Source organism: Quercus robur, chromosome 3, assembly GCF_932294415.1.
Source record: "Quercus robur chromosome 3, dhQueRobu3.1, whole genome shotgun sequence".
NCBI classification, from domain to species: Eukaryota; Viridiplantae; Streptophyta; class Magnoliopsida; order Fagales; family Fagaceae; genus Quercus; species Quercus robur.
The window spans coordinates 6,441,143-6,458,748 of record NC_065536.1 but is presented as its reverse complement, the minus strand read 5'-3'; the positions used below and the strand labels follow the sequence as shown (position 1 = coordinate 6,458,748).

At 33.1% G+C, this 17,606-nt stretch overlaps 2 protein-coding genes and 2 pseudogenes across 3 annotated transcripts in view; all 4 read left to right on the top strand.

Moving 5' to 3' along the window:
* The window catches only part of LOC126716857 (GTP-binding protein SAR1A-like), a 73,060-nt gene that overhangs the window by 17,157 nt on the left and 38,297 nt on the right, over positions 1 to 17,606 (top strand). The gene's annotated exons all lie outside the window — the stretch shown is intronic.
* Positions 769 to 17,606, top strand: part of LOC126716864 (GTP-binding protein SAR1A-like) — a 35,147-nt gene continuing 18,309 nt past the window's right edge. Inside the window, exons 1-3 of one of the 2 annotated variants that reach the window (XM_050417872.1) lie at positions 774 to 1,076; positions 2,869 to 3,000; positions 4,572 to 5,194. In XM_050417872.1, coding sequence (XP_050273829.1) covers positions 948 to 1,076; positions 2,869 to 3,000; positions 4,572 to 4,892 — 582 coding nt within the window. In that variant the 5' untranslated portion in view covers positions 774 to 947 and the 3' untranslated portion in view covers positions 4,893 to 5,194. Of the gene's footprint in view, positions 1,077 to 2,868; positions 3,001 to 4,571; positions 5,195 to 17,606 lie in introns of those variants that run through there. The other variant, XM_050417871.1, reaches the window with a different exon arrangement.
* LOC126720110 (small nucleolar RNA snoR83) lies at positions 3,564 to 3,684 on the top strand (annotated as a pseudogene).
* Positions 3,998 to 4,124, top strand: LOC126720112 (small nucleolar RNA snoR83; annotated as a pseudogene).

Below are 17,606 nucleotides of genomic sequence, written 5' to 3'. Positions count from 1 at the left end.
CCCAAAACAAAACTAAAGTAAAAGAAAAAGTCCAAAAGTCCACATCATTAATGAACTTTGAATCTGAAATGTGTAAACCTAAAATATATACTTTTTTGTGCTCCTTAGAATTTATCTCACTCTCAAGTTGTAAATTTGTAATTATAAACATTCTGGCTGTGATTTATTAACATAGAATATTTTGTTGTCATGACTGTAAAGAATTTTAGTCATGCCTAAAACTATCAGAATTGGAAGAATATGAAAATTTGATTTATTCTCTCTAAAAATTTGGTATTTATTTATTTTTTTATTTAGTTTAATTTTTTTTCATGTGAAAATACGGGTTGGCTTGACCCGTTCACAACTCGATTGGCTCAACCCTTTTTCAGCCCGTTTAAAATGACCATTTTTTAACCCAACACATTTTGACCCGCAACCCGATTCATCCGACCTGATCGTTTGCCATGTTTAACTAAAATAGTTTTTTACCTTATCATTTTTGTATCATACTCGCTCCATTATAGGAAATTATTAAGTCTACCAAAAGACTGCTGAAGTTGTCATCCCTATTCTTCCCAATTAATAAAATGTGGTCACTTATGCAAATATGACATTATGGTGATTTTTTATTTTTTATTTCTTGTGCTAATTAGAAAATCGGTTCACAAATTTTCATAGGTGACGTCGTTTCATTGATTGGAATGATTGCTCCAATAGTCCCCACCCGGTAACCCGGTTCACGAAGGCCCCAAACCCCACACTTCATATTTCACCAAGACACCAACTCTCAAACCTACCCAGCCAGTCACCACGCTACATTCCTCAAACCCCCCAAAAAAAAAATTCCTCATAGTTTAGTACCCACGCCAAGAACCCAGCTCTATCTCTGCGCTCCCGATCAGATCGAGTGGCACTAGCTTTAAATCTTGGAGATTTTTGGTACTAAAAAAAAAAAAAAAAAAACCATGTTTTTGTTTGATTGGTTCTATGGAGTTTTAGCTTCGCTAGGGTTGTGGCAAAAGGAGGCTAAGATTTTGTTCTTAGGCCTTGATAACGCTGGTAAAACCACCTTGCTTCATATGCTCAAAGACGAGGTACCCTTTTTTTTTGTTCAGTTTTAAATTTTAAGTTTTGGGTTTTATTTGTTAAATTTTATGTGCTTAGTTTGCTACAGAAAGACAATTAGGGAAGTTTGTTGAGATTTGTATTTTCATTTGATGTTGCTTCTAAAAGTATTTTCTTTTGTATATGAAATTTGGGTATTTGTTATAATCAGCTGAATATCAGTATTAAATTTTGAGTTAAAGTTGGAATTTTTAATTTTTCGACCATTATATTTTTTGTGAAATGAAATTTGGGTATTTGTTAAAATCAGCTGACGGGCAGTAGTATTTTGTTTTGTTTTTGGAATTTTGAGTTAAAGTTGGAAGCACTATTATAATTCTGGGAAATGAAATCTGGGTATTTGTGCCCTAGTTTTTTTTTACCCTCTATGTCAAGTTTAAAGCTTTTTTTTTTTTTTTTTGGGTATTTGTGTTAGTTGTTAAAATTGCTGTGTTTGGTTAATGATAATTTTTTGTATAATTCGATAGTTGGGGTTGGGGGGATTTAAACTTTGGACATTTCCATTGGAAACGCCAGGAGTAGCCAATGTTGGGAAAGTTTCAATTTTGTTTGGAAATTTGTGTTGGTTTGTTAAAATTGCAGTATTTGGTTAATAATAATTTTTTGATAATTCACTAGTTGGGGTTCAGGGGATTTAAACTTTGGACATCTCAATTGGAAACACCAGGAGTAGCCAATGTTGGGAAAGTTTCAATTTTGATGGTGTTGTGGTGTTTCATTTTGATTTTTGAATTTAAATTTTGTTTTTTTAGAAATTGAATAGTAATAAATGGAAATGAAAGAATACAAATCCTGTTGTTTTTATTTATTTATATATTTATTCCATTAAGTTGTGGCTTTGGTTTTTGAGGAAATGTGGGAAAAGGAATGAATTTGAGTTGGGTATTTGATTTTTAGAAATTATTAGAATGTTGGGTATATTATAAAGCTTTAGTATGAATATTTTTTAAGGGGGGTTATATTGCAATCAAATGATGTGGACCTTGTGGTTAATAGATCAGAAACCGCCAGGAAAGAAAAAAGACTATGATTTGGGTGTTAGGTGTTAGGTTCTTATATTTTAGTGGGTATTGGAAATTGAGTGTATTGAGGTTTTAATTTTAATTTTTGTTTTTGTTGTTGTTAAATGGTGTGTTTGATTGATTAGAAAATGCAGGAAAAAATTATTTTGAGTTGGGTATTAGAGCTTTGTAGGGTATCATATTGAGCTAGCTGTTAATTTGCATATTTTTTATATTTTGTAATTAATTGAAGGTTTTGGTTGATGAGAAAATGTTGGAAACGGAAAGAAAGTTATTTGGATAATAGATTTTTAGGAGGTAGACGTGATTATGTGTTAAGTGTTTGACTCAACAGGAAGCATATTTGTGCTAGCCCTGAATTTTTATTTTTTGTACAAAGCTCTGCCTGGTTTCTTGGAAGGTAGGAAAATTAGGAAAATCATTAAAAAAGAAAAAGAAAAACAAAAAAAGAGGGAATTTCAAACTGTCTCTGATTAAAGATAGTTAGTAGTATTTTTTTGCTCGTGTTATCAGTATTGGTTTCTGTGAGATTTATAAATTTCGAAAGTCACAACAACACAAAACTTAAGACTGAAAGAGCTTTTTTATTTTTATTTTTTAAATTGTGATTCTAAGCAAACAAATGGTTGGTAGGCTTTTGTATAGTTTGATTACCATTGGCTTGATATTCTTTGTTTTTTTTTTTTTTTTTTTTTTTTTTTTTTTTTTTCTTCTGGGTTTTGGTAATGGAATATTGCAGAGATTAGTTCAACACCAGCCAACACAGTACCCTACGTCAGAGGAGTTGAGTATTGGGAAAATCAAGTTTAAGGCTTTTGATTTGGGAGGACATCAAATAGCTCGTAGAGTGTGGAAAGACTACTATGCCAAGGTAGATATATCAATCTATACATAGTCATCTGATGAGAATGTTTAGTTACTGATTCATGGAATGTGATGATAATATATATTTTTGTTTACTCTTTGGAGTACTTTCATTATATATATATATATATATATTTATATATATTCATAGAGAGCTAATTGCTTGATTCAAGGTTGAACAATAGGTAATATGGTTTAAATGATTGTGACTATTTTTTCTAGTAAGCCAGATTCAGATTCAGATTCGCCTTGATTTGAATTGTGATAAACTTTGGGTTGTGAGTCTTGAGACTATATGTGCCATAAATTTTACAATAGCGAATATTTGGTTTAGAATGGAACAATTAACTCTTGTAATGTTTTAAACTGATTTGGCTGCATTCTAATCAAGTTACTAAGAAAATGAGAAATTTTTCTGCTTTTATGCAAGTACATGAATTATTCCCCTCCACCCTCCCTCTCAACTAGCTAGATAAAAATCTACCCATATTCCTGAGTTTTGCCTCCTGTGCAATTGTTTTGCTTATGTTATTGCCTGCAGAATGATATTAGGATAGTTATGCCTTCATAATCCCAGACAAACCTTTTCTGTGTTTATCTGATTCATGGGAGGCAGAGATTGATCGTGGGAGTTCGCTGATAGCACCTTTTGTTTTTAGAAGGTCCGCTAATAGTATCTCACCATACATAATTCATGCTTTGCACCATTTTACCAAATCTATCTAGGTGCATTGTGGATCTCTTCCATTAAAATATGGAATTTCATTTATTTATTTATTTTTTACTAGTCAATTGGTGACTTCTTACATGTCAATTTTTCTCTCTTTGATAGGACCTTTTTTCTTGTCAGTTGTTCTAAAACCAGAGGAAATGTAAAGAAATAGTGACTTCTTACATATTCCTGAGCTTTGCTATCCTAATTGAATACCAGCATTCTGTGCAATTGTTCTTGTTTATGTTATAGCCTGTGAAATTGTAAATGTTATGATAGTTCTGCCTTAATAATCCCAGACAAACATTTTCATGTTTATCTGATTCATGGGAGGCAGACATGAGACATTGATCATGGGAGTTCACTGATGGCACCTTTTGTGTTTAGAAGGTCTGCTTATAGTATCTCACCATACATAATTCACTCTCGTTGCCATTGTACCAAATCTATCTAGGTCAAAATATACATAGTAGATCTCTTGCATTAAAAATGGCACTTTATAATTTTATGAGTACATCAGTGAGTTGGTGACCTCTTCCATGTTAATTTTTATTTCTTGATCAGACCTTGTTTTTTGTCAGTTGTTTTAAAAACCAGAGGAATGCTTTCAATTGTTTGAGGTTAAAAATGCTTTCATTTGGGAAATGTAAAGAAATGGTGATCCTTAAATCTCTCTTGAAATTTTGTATTTGGAATTTGGCAAGTTGTTTCCTGATTGACTTATAAAGAGAAACACGTTTCAAGTTATGCTCATTATGTTGCTTCACTGTGCTGCAGGACTTTTTTTTTGGGGGGGGCTCAAATTGTGCTTCTATTGTACTTATAAGTAATGCTTTTTTGCTAAATACATTGTTTTCTTTCTGAAGGTGGATGCAGTTGTCTACTTAGTGGACGCTTATGACAAGGAGAGGTTTGCTGAGTCAAAAAAAGAGCTGGATGCTCTCCTCTCTGACGAGGCCTTGGCAAATGTTCCATTCCTTATTCTTGGCAACAAGATTGATATACCATATGCTGCCTCCGAAGAGGAATTGCGTTTCCACCTGGGCCTGACCAACTTCACCACTGGCAAGGGTAAGGTAAACCTGGCAGACTCAAATGTCCGTCCCCTTGAGGTTTTCATGTGTAGTATTGTCAGGAAAATGGGTTATGGAGATGGTTTCAAGTGGCTTTCTCAGTACATTAAGTAATAGGCAATAGAAATATAAGTGGAGATTTGGCATCTTCTTTCTATATGCTATTTTCTACTAATTAGAGCTGGCTGGCATGTTGTCAGTTCAAATATTTCATATGTTTTTGTTCTTGTTCTTGTTGTTCATTTATGCCAAAATGACAAAGATACCTCTCTCTGTGCTATGATGAGCCAAAATAGTTGATGGTTTGTGGTGTTTGATGATTTGTGCTTTGATAGAATGGGAGAGGGACATTATCAGAAACAAATCAATTCCTTTTTTTTACCTAATGAATGGTATTAGTTCAAAATTCTAGTCAACCTCCTTTATTCAGTAATTACCAGCACGGTAGTTTCTTTGCAGTGTGATGCATATTAGCACTATTTACCCTTGCTCTAAGTTACCTTCAGAAAGAGTACGCAAGTGCAGATTTCTTGATCAAGTTATGAACCTTGACATGTTTGCATGCTCGAATGTATTTGTCTAGTGGCTTTTTGGTAGTTGGGTTTAGTATGCCTGTTGCTCTTTCTTGATCAATAGTCAATTTTATGTGCCTTATCACAAAGCCCGTCACACCCAATATATTAACTTTTAGTTCTTGTTTCATTTAAATGAGTTACATAGCAATATGCGTTGCTCACGACCCAAAGGGGTGGAACACTTGCATCCCTCACTAGGAGGCACTGTGCCTAAAGATGCTCTTTAACCATTGGCATGCATCTTAATTAGTGTCTGCTCAAACAAAAAGGTATTCCTGGTTTAACTGTAACCAAATTTAGAACAAATTTCCTTTTGACATGGTTCCAAAGTTCTAGTAAATATGTGGTGCGAGGAAAAAGTAAAAAGGAATCAAAGCTATTTTGCTTACTGCTTTGAATTAAATGGGGGAAATCTTGGTGTTCGGAAGCTTTGAATTCCTCTCTGCATTGTTGGAAATATAAGATGTTTTAACATGTTACTCTTGTTCATTTTACCTGGTTACGACACAAGTTAGAAGAATATGATCCAAAATATAATAACAACAATATCAACAAAGCACACCAAAAAATGCAAATAAAGAATAAATAAAATAAAAAAGAGTATATGGAAAGATATATTTATAGAGACAGAAAGGGGGACGCAATGAATATAAGTAGCTGGTGCTTATACATGGTAGGAAAGAGAGAGAGAACCTATTTATTTATTATTATTATTATTTTTTTTTTTTTGGGAATGAGAGAGAGAGAGAACTTCGAAGAGGGAATTCTAGAGTATTAAAATACCTCTTTGGCTAAGTTTACTCCTAATCCTAAGAGGGCTAATAATCCTAGTATATTATCTTTAGCAAATTAAAAAAATAAATTATATTTATCACGTTACAAAATAATACATATTCTTATAACTTATGTATGCCTCATTGACTAGTACAGAATATTCATGGCTCATTGACTAGTACAATGAATATGTTGAAGTTCAAACCATTAAGTTATTTTGTATTTCTCTTGTTATTGTTGCAATTGTTGCAAATTGCATAGCAAAAGCTGATCCTAGGTTCATAGAACAATACAAACAAAACATCTATTGCCTTAAGGGTTCGTTTGGTTGGAGGAGTGGAAAAGTGGGAGGATGGAAAATTATGGGAGGATGGAAAAGTGGAAGGATAGAAAATATTTAGTTTTCTCTCTTGTGTGTTTGGTTGGAGGGGTGGAAAAGTAAGAGGGTGAAAAACTCTTTTGTTTGGTTTGAGAGAAAAAGAAAAGGATGGAAAATATAATTTATATAAATTGACTATTATATCCTTGTTACATAATAGGTAAAAAATAGATTTATTTGTACTTATTAAATGAAATAAAATTTACCATATTATATATATAAATTTATTTTATTATTTTTATTATTATAATGTAAAAATTACAATAATGTACAACTTGATCAGGTCACGTTGAAAAAAAAAAAAATACTACGTCTTTACATTTTACAATATTTTCACAATAAATCATATGTGGTAAGTTATTACTGATTTTAATTTGAACACATCACTTAAATATTTTTTTTATCAGTATTAGTTAGTAACAACCCATCACTTAAAATTTATTATGAAAATATTGTGAAAATATTGTAGTGACATTTCTCAATTTTAATTTCTTCTTCTTTATTTTTTTTCCCTTTTTTTTTATCCACACGTTTCTTTTCTTTTTTCTTTTTTTTTCCTCTTTTTTTCTCCTCCACACCTTTCCCTTATCTCTATCTTCCCTTTTCTTTTTTCTTTTGTTCTCTGGCACTTGTCTAAGCTCTCTTCAATTTGCTCATTCTTTTCTTCTCTTCATCTACTCCACTGGTGCTCTCCACTTTTCTTTTTTTTTTTTTTTTTTTTTTTTTTTCGTCTACTCCACTGGTGCTCTCTTTACTTTTTTTTTTTTTTTTTTTTTCTTTTCTTTTCTACTCCACTGGTGCTCTCTTCACTTTTCTTTTTTCTTTTTTCTTTTCTTCTCTTCGTCTACTCCAGAGCAGAAGATCTCTCTTTCTTTCTCTCTCTCACACAAACAAATTCTCTCTCATACACACGTAGATCACCGGCAGAGAAGTGGAGATCGGCGTTCTACACAGATCGGCCTACATGTTTTTTTTTTTTTTGTTCTGGTTTGATTAGTTTTATTTTATTGCTCAGATTTCATTAGACTTATGAGAAAGATTATTTTTGTGTTTCAAATCTTTTGATTGGGTTTTGTGTTTTTGTTTTGATTGTGGTATGTTTTAGTTTTCTGTGCTAAGTTTCGGTGTTTGGTGGTGGTGCTGGGTTTGGTGGTTATTTTCTGCTTCCTTCTTATTTTGCCGCGTTGGGTTGTTGTAAATGTTGGGAGAGGGTATTTGGGTAAAAGTGCTTTCACAGCACTTTCCTCTCCAGATTTTCCTCCCGATTTGGAAGGATGAAAATTGTGGGCCCGGGAGAGAAAACTTTCTCCCGGTTTTCCTTCCTCCCCATTTTCTCTCTTTTGCCAAACAGTGGAAAACACTGTTTTCCACCATATTTTCCTCCCTATGTTTTCTATCCTCTCTATTTTCACTCCAACCAAACACAGCCTAAGTCTTAACTTCCATTGTCAATATCTTCTAATTCAATATTATTTATAAAAAAGAAAAAGAATTATAAAGAAAAAAGAAAAAAGAAAAAAGAAAAAAAAAAAAGATGCAACAGGTAATATGCTAATTGAGCTAAAGTAAAACATGCATATTCATATATACTTCACAGTTCACACGGAGACAAACATGTTGATTGGACAATGTAATTGAAGACAGATTTCAAAATCCATATCCATCCTCTTCCAAGGAATTATAACTGTTAAAAGTATTGGCTAGATTTGAATTTTAATTGCATTTTGTAAAGTATTGAATTATAACTGTTAAAAGTAATGAATTTTTATTGCAACTTTTTTGGGAGACTACCATCTAAAGTCTTAGTGATCTAAAAAATCTAGAGAGTATGGACTTGTCACACAACAATCTATTAATTTCAATTTCACAATCACTAGGAAAGTTGCAAAAATTGACTATGTTGGATTTGAGTAACAACAAATTCACAGGCAAGATTTTGGTTGTTGTTGTGTGGAATGCAAATTCAGATGCTATGTCCAAAAGACTTGTCACCAACAAAACCACCAGCAGTTGAGTGGAAGGAAACATGGTTCTCATGGGAAGGAGTGAAAATTGGATATGCAATTGGCTTCTTTGTAATCGTAGGAATTCTGTATCTAACCAAGTATTTTGACCCCGTAAAACCTCCAACTCACCATAGCAAACAAAAAAGCAAAGGGTATAAATTTAAGGTTTCTTACAAGTTATGTATGCATTCTATGGTCAGAGACCAACATTGTAAAGGCTTTCAATCAAGCAAACAATGGTGACAAGTAGTTTATTCATTAGTATCAACAAGTGTGTTGGCTTGAGAGGCTACCATTTATCTTGTTTGGAGGGAGTTCGAATTGATAAAGTGAGAAGTGAAGTGAAGTGAAGTAAGGAGACATATTAGCAACTAAAACTAAGGTTAAGAATACTATTCTGATCAAGGTGTTTATTTTGAGCCCTTTGGGGATCCTTTTATTGTTATAATTAGTTTATTGTTTTTGTTGTAGAGTATAGTAGTTAATGAGTTGGTTTTTTTTTTTTTTTTTTTGTGTGTGTGTGTGTTGTTTTTGTTGTAGAGTATAGTAGTTAATGAGTTGGTTTTTGTGTGTGTGTGTGTGTGTGTGTGTTGTTTTTGTTGTAGAGTATAGTAGTTAATGAGTTGGTTTTTGTGTGTGTGTGTGTGTGTGTGTGTGTGTGTGTGTGTGTGTGTGTGTTGCAACTTTTTTATTAAGTCGAGGATTAGTTTGCTTCTTTTTTTTTTTGGAAATTTGTGTGTGTGTGTCTTAGTGTTGCAGCTTTTTTATTAAGTCAAGGATTAGTTTGCTTCTTTTTTTTTTGGAAATTTTTTTTATTAAAGCAGAACTGAGGAATTACAAAGAAGTAGGACTTGCTTTAACCTTGATAATAAGTTCAAAACAAATAATACAATAGCCTAAATCAAAAGAATAAAAAACATTATATTTGAGATACCATTAGGCTGCACCATTAGAATTTTTAGGAATTTAAAGGCCGGTTTAGTAATGTTGTTCTTGTAATATTGTTTAAGTTTTTAAAAAATACATGTAGGTAAAAAAGTGTTGTGAAAATATGTGTTGTTTTGTTTAAATATTCTATCCAACACTCCTAAGTTATAGAAATGTTTGGGGATTAGAAGAGTAAAAAGGACATGCATGTCAGATGGGATTTATAATTAGCAATTGAATTATTCTTTGAAAATTGGGATTCTCTCAAACTAGCCTGATCCGATGCCTTTCGTAGATACACTGACAAGTGAAAACTTTGACTTATTGCATTAGCATTGGGGAATGCTAATGCCATATCTAAGAGGAATTTGACATTTTAAACCTAAAAACCTCCTGCATCAGAGAATGTTAAACAGCAGTATTGCAAATTTTTTTGCAATACTGCTACAGTACAATTCTAAACATAGAATTGTACTGTTCACAGAATTGCAAAATAATAATAATATTTTATTCTCCTATTTACACCGGAATTTCTCTCTCATCCCTCTCATTTTTCTGTGCTCTTCTCACTCTTCCTTCTCTTTCTCCATCTGCTCTCTCCTCTCTGAAGCTTCATCGCCAAAATTTATCACCCATCTCCGAAATTTCTCACCCATCTCACACGGCCACTCTCTCATCTCTCATCGCACGGCCTCTCATCTCTCATCGTACGGTTTCTCTCTCATTGCACCGGTGCTGGGTTTTGGATTTTTGAGGTTGGAGGTTGGATCAGCGTGGATCGACGAGCTGGGTTTGGATCGTTGGGCTAGGATCGGTTGATGGTGGGTTTGGATCGGTTGATTGGTGAGTTTGAAATGGTGGATCCATTGATCGGTGGGTGGATCGTTTGGGTTGATCATCGGTAGCTTCGATGATGATTTTTGGGTATTTTCAACGGCCTGGGTTTCAAATCGGTGGCATGGGTTTGTTGATCGGTGGCTTGGGTGGTGGGTGTGGTGGCCGTTGTTGGCTCCAACTGGTTTGATGGTTTGTGTGTGTGTGTGTGGCTCTGTTGATGGTTTGTGTTTGTGTGTGTGTGGCTTTGTTGTGGCTGAAGTGGCTGGTTATTCTGAGTTTCCGATGGGTTTCTTTTTCCTTCTATTGTGACGCTGGGTTTTTTTTTTTTTTTTAATATGGGTTTTTGTTCCGGTGGGATTTTGGTGAGCAGTGGGCAGTGGTGGCTTGGGTTTTTCTGGGTTTTTGTTCCGATGGGTTTGTGTGTGTCACACAGGTGTTAAGGGAGAAAGAGAGGAAGGCTTTGTGTGTTGAACCGGTGTTGAGGGAGAAAGAGAGAAAAAAAAAAGACTGTTGGAAAGCCTAGGAAAACAAAAGTTTCAGTTAGAAAAAAAATAATAAAGAAAGACTAAAAGATAATATTTTAATAAAAATAGAAGTTTGGGATGTGGAGGAATTGTAAAATAAGATGGTATAAATGATAAAGTGGTTTTTAGAATTGTAAAATAGAATAGCATTAGCATTTTCCAATGCTAATGCTAAAGTGATTTTTTTTTTAAAGAAAGAGAAAGCGCGTGTGCTAACATGAGATTGGGGGAGTGCGCGTAGATGGTTCATTAAAATTGACATTTATGATAAAAAAGTTCACACAACTGATCATAAATAGGGTATGGCCAACAAATAAATAATATCAATATCAATACAATACTTCCTGTTCAAGATGATGAAATTACCAAGATGGGGCCTACTAGCACGTGGAATATGTAATAATATACTTTTTTTTGGTAGAGCATTCCCAACAAAGATGATTAAAAGAGATGAAATGCTATTTTTATAGCTCCAAACACAAAAAAACTAGCTCATCAATGATGCTATATCTTAAAAAATTTAGCACCTAGCTACAGTGAGCTGTTAGTTGCTAGTAGTAACAGCTCATTGTAGCTAATTATAAATTTTTTATTTGATTTTATTCTTCATTCTCCTCTCTCCTCTTGCCCACAACCCATTCAGCCATTCCCATTCTCTCCACCCTCTCTATCTCACTTCTCCTCTGTCACCTCTATCCTCTCACACGATGGCTCAAGGTTGCTTGTCCTAGTCTCTCTTTTCTCATCGTCGTGGTGGTCTGTATTCATTGGTGGTTGTCCTTGGTTTGTGCCTGGGCTATTGGTATGGGTTTGTGTGAGTGGGTTTGTGTGAGTTGTTGTGGTGGTGGTGGTCATCGTTGATTTTGAGAGTGGGTTTTGTGGATTAGTGGCTGTGGAGGTGGTGGTGGTTTATTTTAGGTGTAGGTCTTTGTGGATTGGTGGTTGGGGTGGTGGTGGTTGATTTTTGGAGTGAGTTTTATGGACTGGCGGTGGTGCCATGGTGGAACTTGATTTGGGGGTGGATCTTGTGGATTGGTGGTTATAGTGGTGGTGCTGGTGGTTGATTTGGGGTGTGGGTCTTGTGGATTGGTGGTTTTAGTGGTAGTGGTGGTTGATTTTGGGTGGGGGTCTTATGGATTTTTGGTTGTAGTGGTGGTGGTGATTGATTTTGGGTGTGGTATTGTGGATTGGTGGTTGTAGTGGCAGTGGTGGTTGATATTGGTTGTGAATTTGGTTGTGGTAGTGGGTTGTGGGTTTGGCTATGGCAGTGGGTTGCGGTTGTGACTGGTGGTGATGAGTTGTGGTTAGTTGTAGTAGAATTTGTGGTGATGTTTTTTTTATTATTTTAATGAGTTGTTAATATTATTTTAAATGAAATGTTAAAAAAATAGAACTTTTAATATTTGATGTATTTTAAAGTGAAGTGATAAAATAAATAAAGTGGCATTTTGAGATGTTAAATGCTAAAAAATTTAAGGAAAATGCTAACGAATGCCCTTAGGGCACTAGTTAAGAATCCAGTTAAAAAAAGTTTTTATAGGAAAAGAAAAAAAAAATTAATGTTTTGATAGTTTTTTTCATTTCCCATAAAAGTGATGTCAAAATTTTCTTAAAATGAATTCTTAACTAGTGCCCTAAGGGCACTCGTTATTATGACCCAAAATTTAAAACCTTGGATACTAATGTTCTTAAGAAAGGAATATGTTATAATATTGTTATTATTATTTAATATTTATGCTTGTGAAAGTTATAAAGACAAGTTACGGACAATGATGGACAAGTAAGCCTACTTGCTGAGCTCCATAGTCTAGAAACAAGGTTTAAAGGAGCATATTCTTGCAGCAGAGACTAGTGTGCACAGAAGTCCACGACAATATTCAGCAAAAAAAAAAAGGAAGAAGAAGAAGAAGAAGAGAGAAGTCCACGACAATTTGTAACTTGGTAGAAGGATCCACCAAAGGGGGTGATAAAATTAAATGTTGGTGCAGGGCAGGGTTTACTTGGGGGCAAAGTTATAGTATTTTTCCAAAATTTTCAACGCTAATATATTTATAAGTTGTCTAATTTAATATAGACATATATATATACAAAAATCCAAAAAAGAATATTTTGCATCAAATTTATTTCAGTTGTGAGCCTTTCATAGAATAAAATTAATCTATTATTATCAAATTATAAATTCTAAATTTGTTACAAGTGTCTTAAATTCATCCATTATCATCAAATCATTAAAGAAGAACATTTTGTATTAAAAAAAAAAAAAAAAGGTTGTTACAGGTGTCTTAAATTCTAAATGACTAATAACACTTTTCTATATATAAAATGCACGAAGATGTAAAAGCTAAAGTAGTAGCTACAGTACTTTTTGATTTGTTCAATATGTACTGTCCATCACTTCATTGGCCTTCCTCTTCTTTTTTTTTTTTTGTTTTTGTTTTTGTTTTTGTTTGTTTGTTTTTTTTTTTTTTTTTTTTTTTTTTGTGAATATTGCCGGTTCAAATTTTTTTTTTCCTAATTTTTTTATATGCATATGAGACCCTATAAATATATATATATATATATAATATTAATGCAATAAATTGTTACAATATTTCCATAATTGTTGAAGTTTTAATTTCTTATAGGTCAAAATAAAATATCATATCGAAACCAACTACAACTAAAAATAAAGAAATTGTGAAAAAAGAAGTGTTACATCCACAACATTTCTCACAACACTTTCATAACAAATCATTTGTAGTAAATTGTTATTGGTTTTAAGTTAAACTTCAAATGAAATTACTTTTTTCTTCACCAATAACAACTCATAACAACCTACTGCTTATAATTTGTTGTGAAAATGTTGTAGACATAGCATTTCTTTAGTGAAAAATATTAAGACATCTTGTTGTCATCATAATATATTCAGAATTGTTGAAGTGTAAATTCTTTACAGGTCAAAATAAAATATAACCAAATTATAAAGGTATTATGAAAATTTTGTACTATTCTATTGTGTTTCTAGATTTTTTTTATAGTTGAATTAACTTTGTTGAGCCAAAATTCACTATTTTGCATACAGTTTTTTTTGGGTTGACTTTTTTATATTTCTTTTAATTATATTTTTATCTTTACGCACCATTTTATGTGAAAACATATAGCTTTGCACCAAAAAAAAAAAACACTTTTCATCTTTTATGTTTAGGGTAATTCACAATTCCTCCATAAAATTTAAAATCAAGTAATTTTTATATTAATATCTTGGAAAAGAACAAATATGTCATATTGTTATTCTCTCAGTTAAACCTTAATGAAAACTTATGATTTTTAAAATATATCCATTGTGTAATGTCCAAAATACTCCCGCTAAATTTTAACATCCCAAAAATTTTCTTCGTGTATTTTGAGTTTTAGATGGAAATAATGCTTAGAAAGTTCAAATTATGATATAAGATGTTTTATGTATTACCTAGAGAACATTGATTTTCTAGATTTAAATCTTTGAAACTAATAATTTATCTAATGAAAAATTCGACGACACATGCCTTTTATTATCTTCTTTTTTTTTTGCCTATTTTCTTGCCTAAAATGGGTGTTCATTAAAAACTAAGTAAGCTAAACATTGCACCTAAATTCATGTAGAATGATAAAGAAAAAAGTTTGAATGACAAAATTTTCATTGTGTATGGTTGAAGGTATTTGATGAGGAGTTTTAATTGTAGCATATAAGACCATTCATTACGAAAATTTAAATATTGTGACAATGTCTTAGCAAAAATCAATCAGTTATTGTTGGAAGATGATGATATTCATTATCATTCTGAGAAGTTTTTAGTGAATGGATATTGCCTTTAGCAAATAAGTACTAAGAAACTGTAGGGACACAATTTGTAACGACCCACACATGATAGTGGGCTCATACGTAAAGGGCCCAAACAATACAATTTGTAGAGCGTGGGTTTGAAAGGTTAGACTTTGGTCACCGGACGGCGGTCTAATCGTGGCTTCTATGGAAGTTTATATGAGGGTGGGCCTAGCGTGACTAGCTAAAACTTCCATCGGTGCGGACTGTAGGGTTTTAGTCCTCGGACCCCGTCCGAGGAGCTTAATGCTCTCCTCGTTGTCCCTCCTTTAGGACTTCCTTTTTCTGGGGAGCCCCCCTTCTCCCCTCGTTCTTCTTCCCTTTTATATTGGTATTTTCTTTCCTTTCAATATCCACGTGTCCGTTTCACTTTCTGGGGTGGAGACTTGTCCTATCAGCCCATACTTAAAGTGATTGGGAACAGTTGTAAAAGTTGAACAGCATGGTAAAGAGTATGGACATGTCAGGCGTAGAGTCCTTTATTATTGTATTGGCAGCTTTTCCACTTGTCCTGCCTCTGCACTAAGCTCGTCCTTTCTTTCAGGCGTTCTGTGGGGTGCCAAACATAAGATCGTCCTCGGTCAGATTCTTAGGCCCTTTTTTGGGCTTTCATTATGCGTCCTCGGCAATGGTTCTCCTCGGTTTGGGCTTTGGGCCCTAATGCAAAGTGGGCCAGGATCACAGATTCTCTGGCCCCACAGAAACTATTATAGTAAAATAGATATTCATAAGTTAAATAGCTACTACAACTTTGTGTGTGATTAATTATCAAAATTCTAATACGAATAAGATTAACTTTGTATGACATCCATTTTTTATGTATATAGTTTTATAAAACTGCAAATAGAAATTTTATTTTAATTTTCTCACTTAAGAGGTAGCACGTGCCACCATAACTAGTCTTAAAGAATGCATCAATTGTTTTTGGTTTGCTTATATTTCTTTTAGCTTTAATATGACTCAAGAATTAACCTAAAAATAATTTTAAAAAAAAAAACTCAATAATATAGATTTTACTCACATTCAAGGAAAACAAATTCCACTATTATTTTAAGCAACATCCACCTCATCATTCATAATATTATTATTATTATTTTAATGAATTATCCACCCAACACAACCCCACATACTCACACTTGCAAGTTCACTCTACTATTTTAGTAGCAAAGAGATGAAAAAAAAATGAATAGATTTTTTTTTACTAACTATAAATGTTTATTTGTATGGTTGTGTTGAGATGAGCATAGTTTTGTTAATAACAACTAAACAATGGGGCTGATAGCAATATTGAGGAGAAAAAACAAAAGGCACGTATCTTGAGAATGAAAATGAAGAGGAAAATGTAAAACTTTGTTTCGAAATGGGCTAACATTTAAGCTATTTAGAGAGAGTGGGTCATTCTCTATTGGATTAATTACAAGTTTTTTGACAATTGGAGGGCTCAACTATTATTTTATTTTTTGGCTATGTATGTTATGGAGAAAATTTAAAATTTTGTGGTAGCTCATCAGGATGGAAATAGAGATATCTTAAGGGCCTATTTAGTAGTGATGTTCAAGTATTGTTATTTAAAATGATATGAAAACTGTGGTTTAAAAAATATTGTAAAAATATGTGTTTAGTACTATGTTTCTAATAACATATTTTTAAATGTGAAAAAAATATAATTTTGTGTTTGGTATATGTTTTTTTTTTTTTTTTTTTTTTTTAAGTGGGTAAAGTCATCAACTTTTTCTGACAATACACTGCTTTTAATTATGGCATGTAGTCATAGTTTTGCTGAAGTTACTGCCATAGTTTGGGCTTTGCATCTGGCCGAAGATGAAAAGTTTCAGAGTATAATTGTTAAGGTGATTCTAAGATCTATGTTAATGCCTTAAATAAAAAATTTGGAGTCATGTTGGGAAATTCAGCCTCTATTGTATGATGCACCAGTATTGACGAATTCTTTTATTGGTTGTTGTTTTTGTTGGATTAAAAGGGATGCTAACTCTGTAGCTCATGAACTAAGCATGTATATTTTGTACTCAACTATCTCATATTATTGTAAATGTGTATGCCTTCTTCTTGCTATCATGGAGGCTTGGGAAAGAGAATAATCTCTTTTGCTCATTTATGTGGTGGGGGGAATTATAAAGACAAGTACAACTCCTACAAAAGTACCAACTTTAATATATATATATATATATATATATATATATGGAAGTTAAGCCCTAGAATGACTTGTATGACAAAAAGAAAGGTTTTATTGAGAATGCACATGTTTTTGATTGTTTATGAATTTTGAATTTTATTGGAATTTAGTTATTTATGTAAAATTTTGTTATTATTTTGGAATTGAAACTAATTTACCTAAAATAGGGTAAATTACAATAACCTACTTTGAGGTTTGAGATAATACCAAATGCATCCACAACTTTTTAAAAATGACCAAACTGGTCCTTAAACACTAACGCCGTTTGTAAACCAAACCATGTTAGTCAATTTCATTTTCCCCTTTTTCTTTTGCTCTCTCTTCTTCACACAAACCAAACATATCTCTCTCTCATTCTCAAGCTCAAGCTCATAGACTCAGCAGAGGACCAAAAACCTCTACCACCAGATGGTTTTAGAGCCGATTTATCCACAAACTCACGCCATACGCTGCTGTTTAAAGCTAGGTGGCTGGGTCGAAATTTGGAAGGATGATGGCTGGGTCTCGCTGATTGGTGAACGACGGTTGCAATGTGTGGTGGATGATGGCGGTTGTAAGGTCATGATTTGGTGGAGCTTGACATCATGGGTATGGTTTAAAAAAAATTTTTGATTTGGGTTTTTTTTTTTTTTTTGGTGGGGTTTAAGGTGTGAATTGTGTGATGTTGGATGGTGGATTTGTTTGGGTTTAAGGACAATGAGTGGTGCCATGGTGAATGGCGGTTGCTGGGTCAGACAATGTTTGCCATTGTGGGTCTGGATTTTGTTTTGA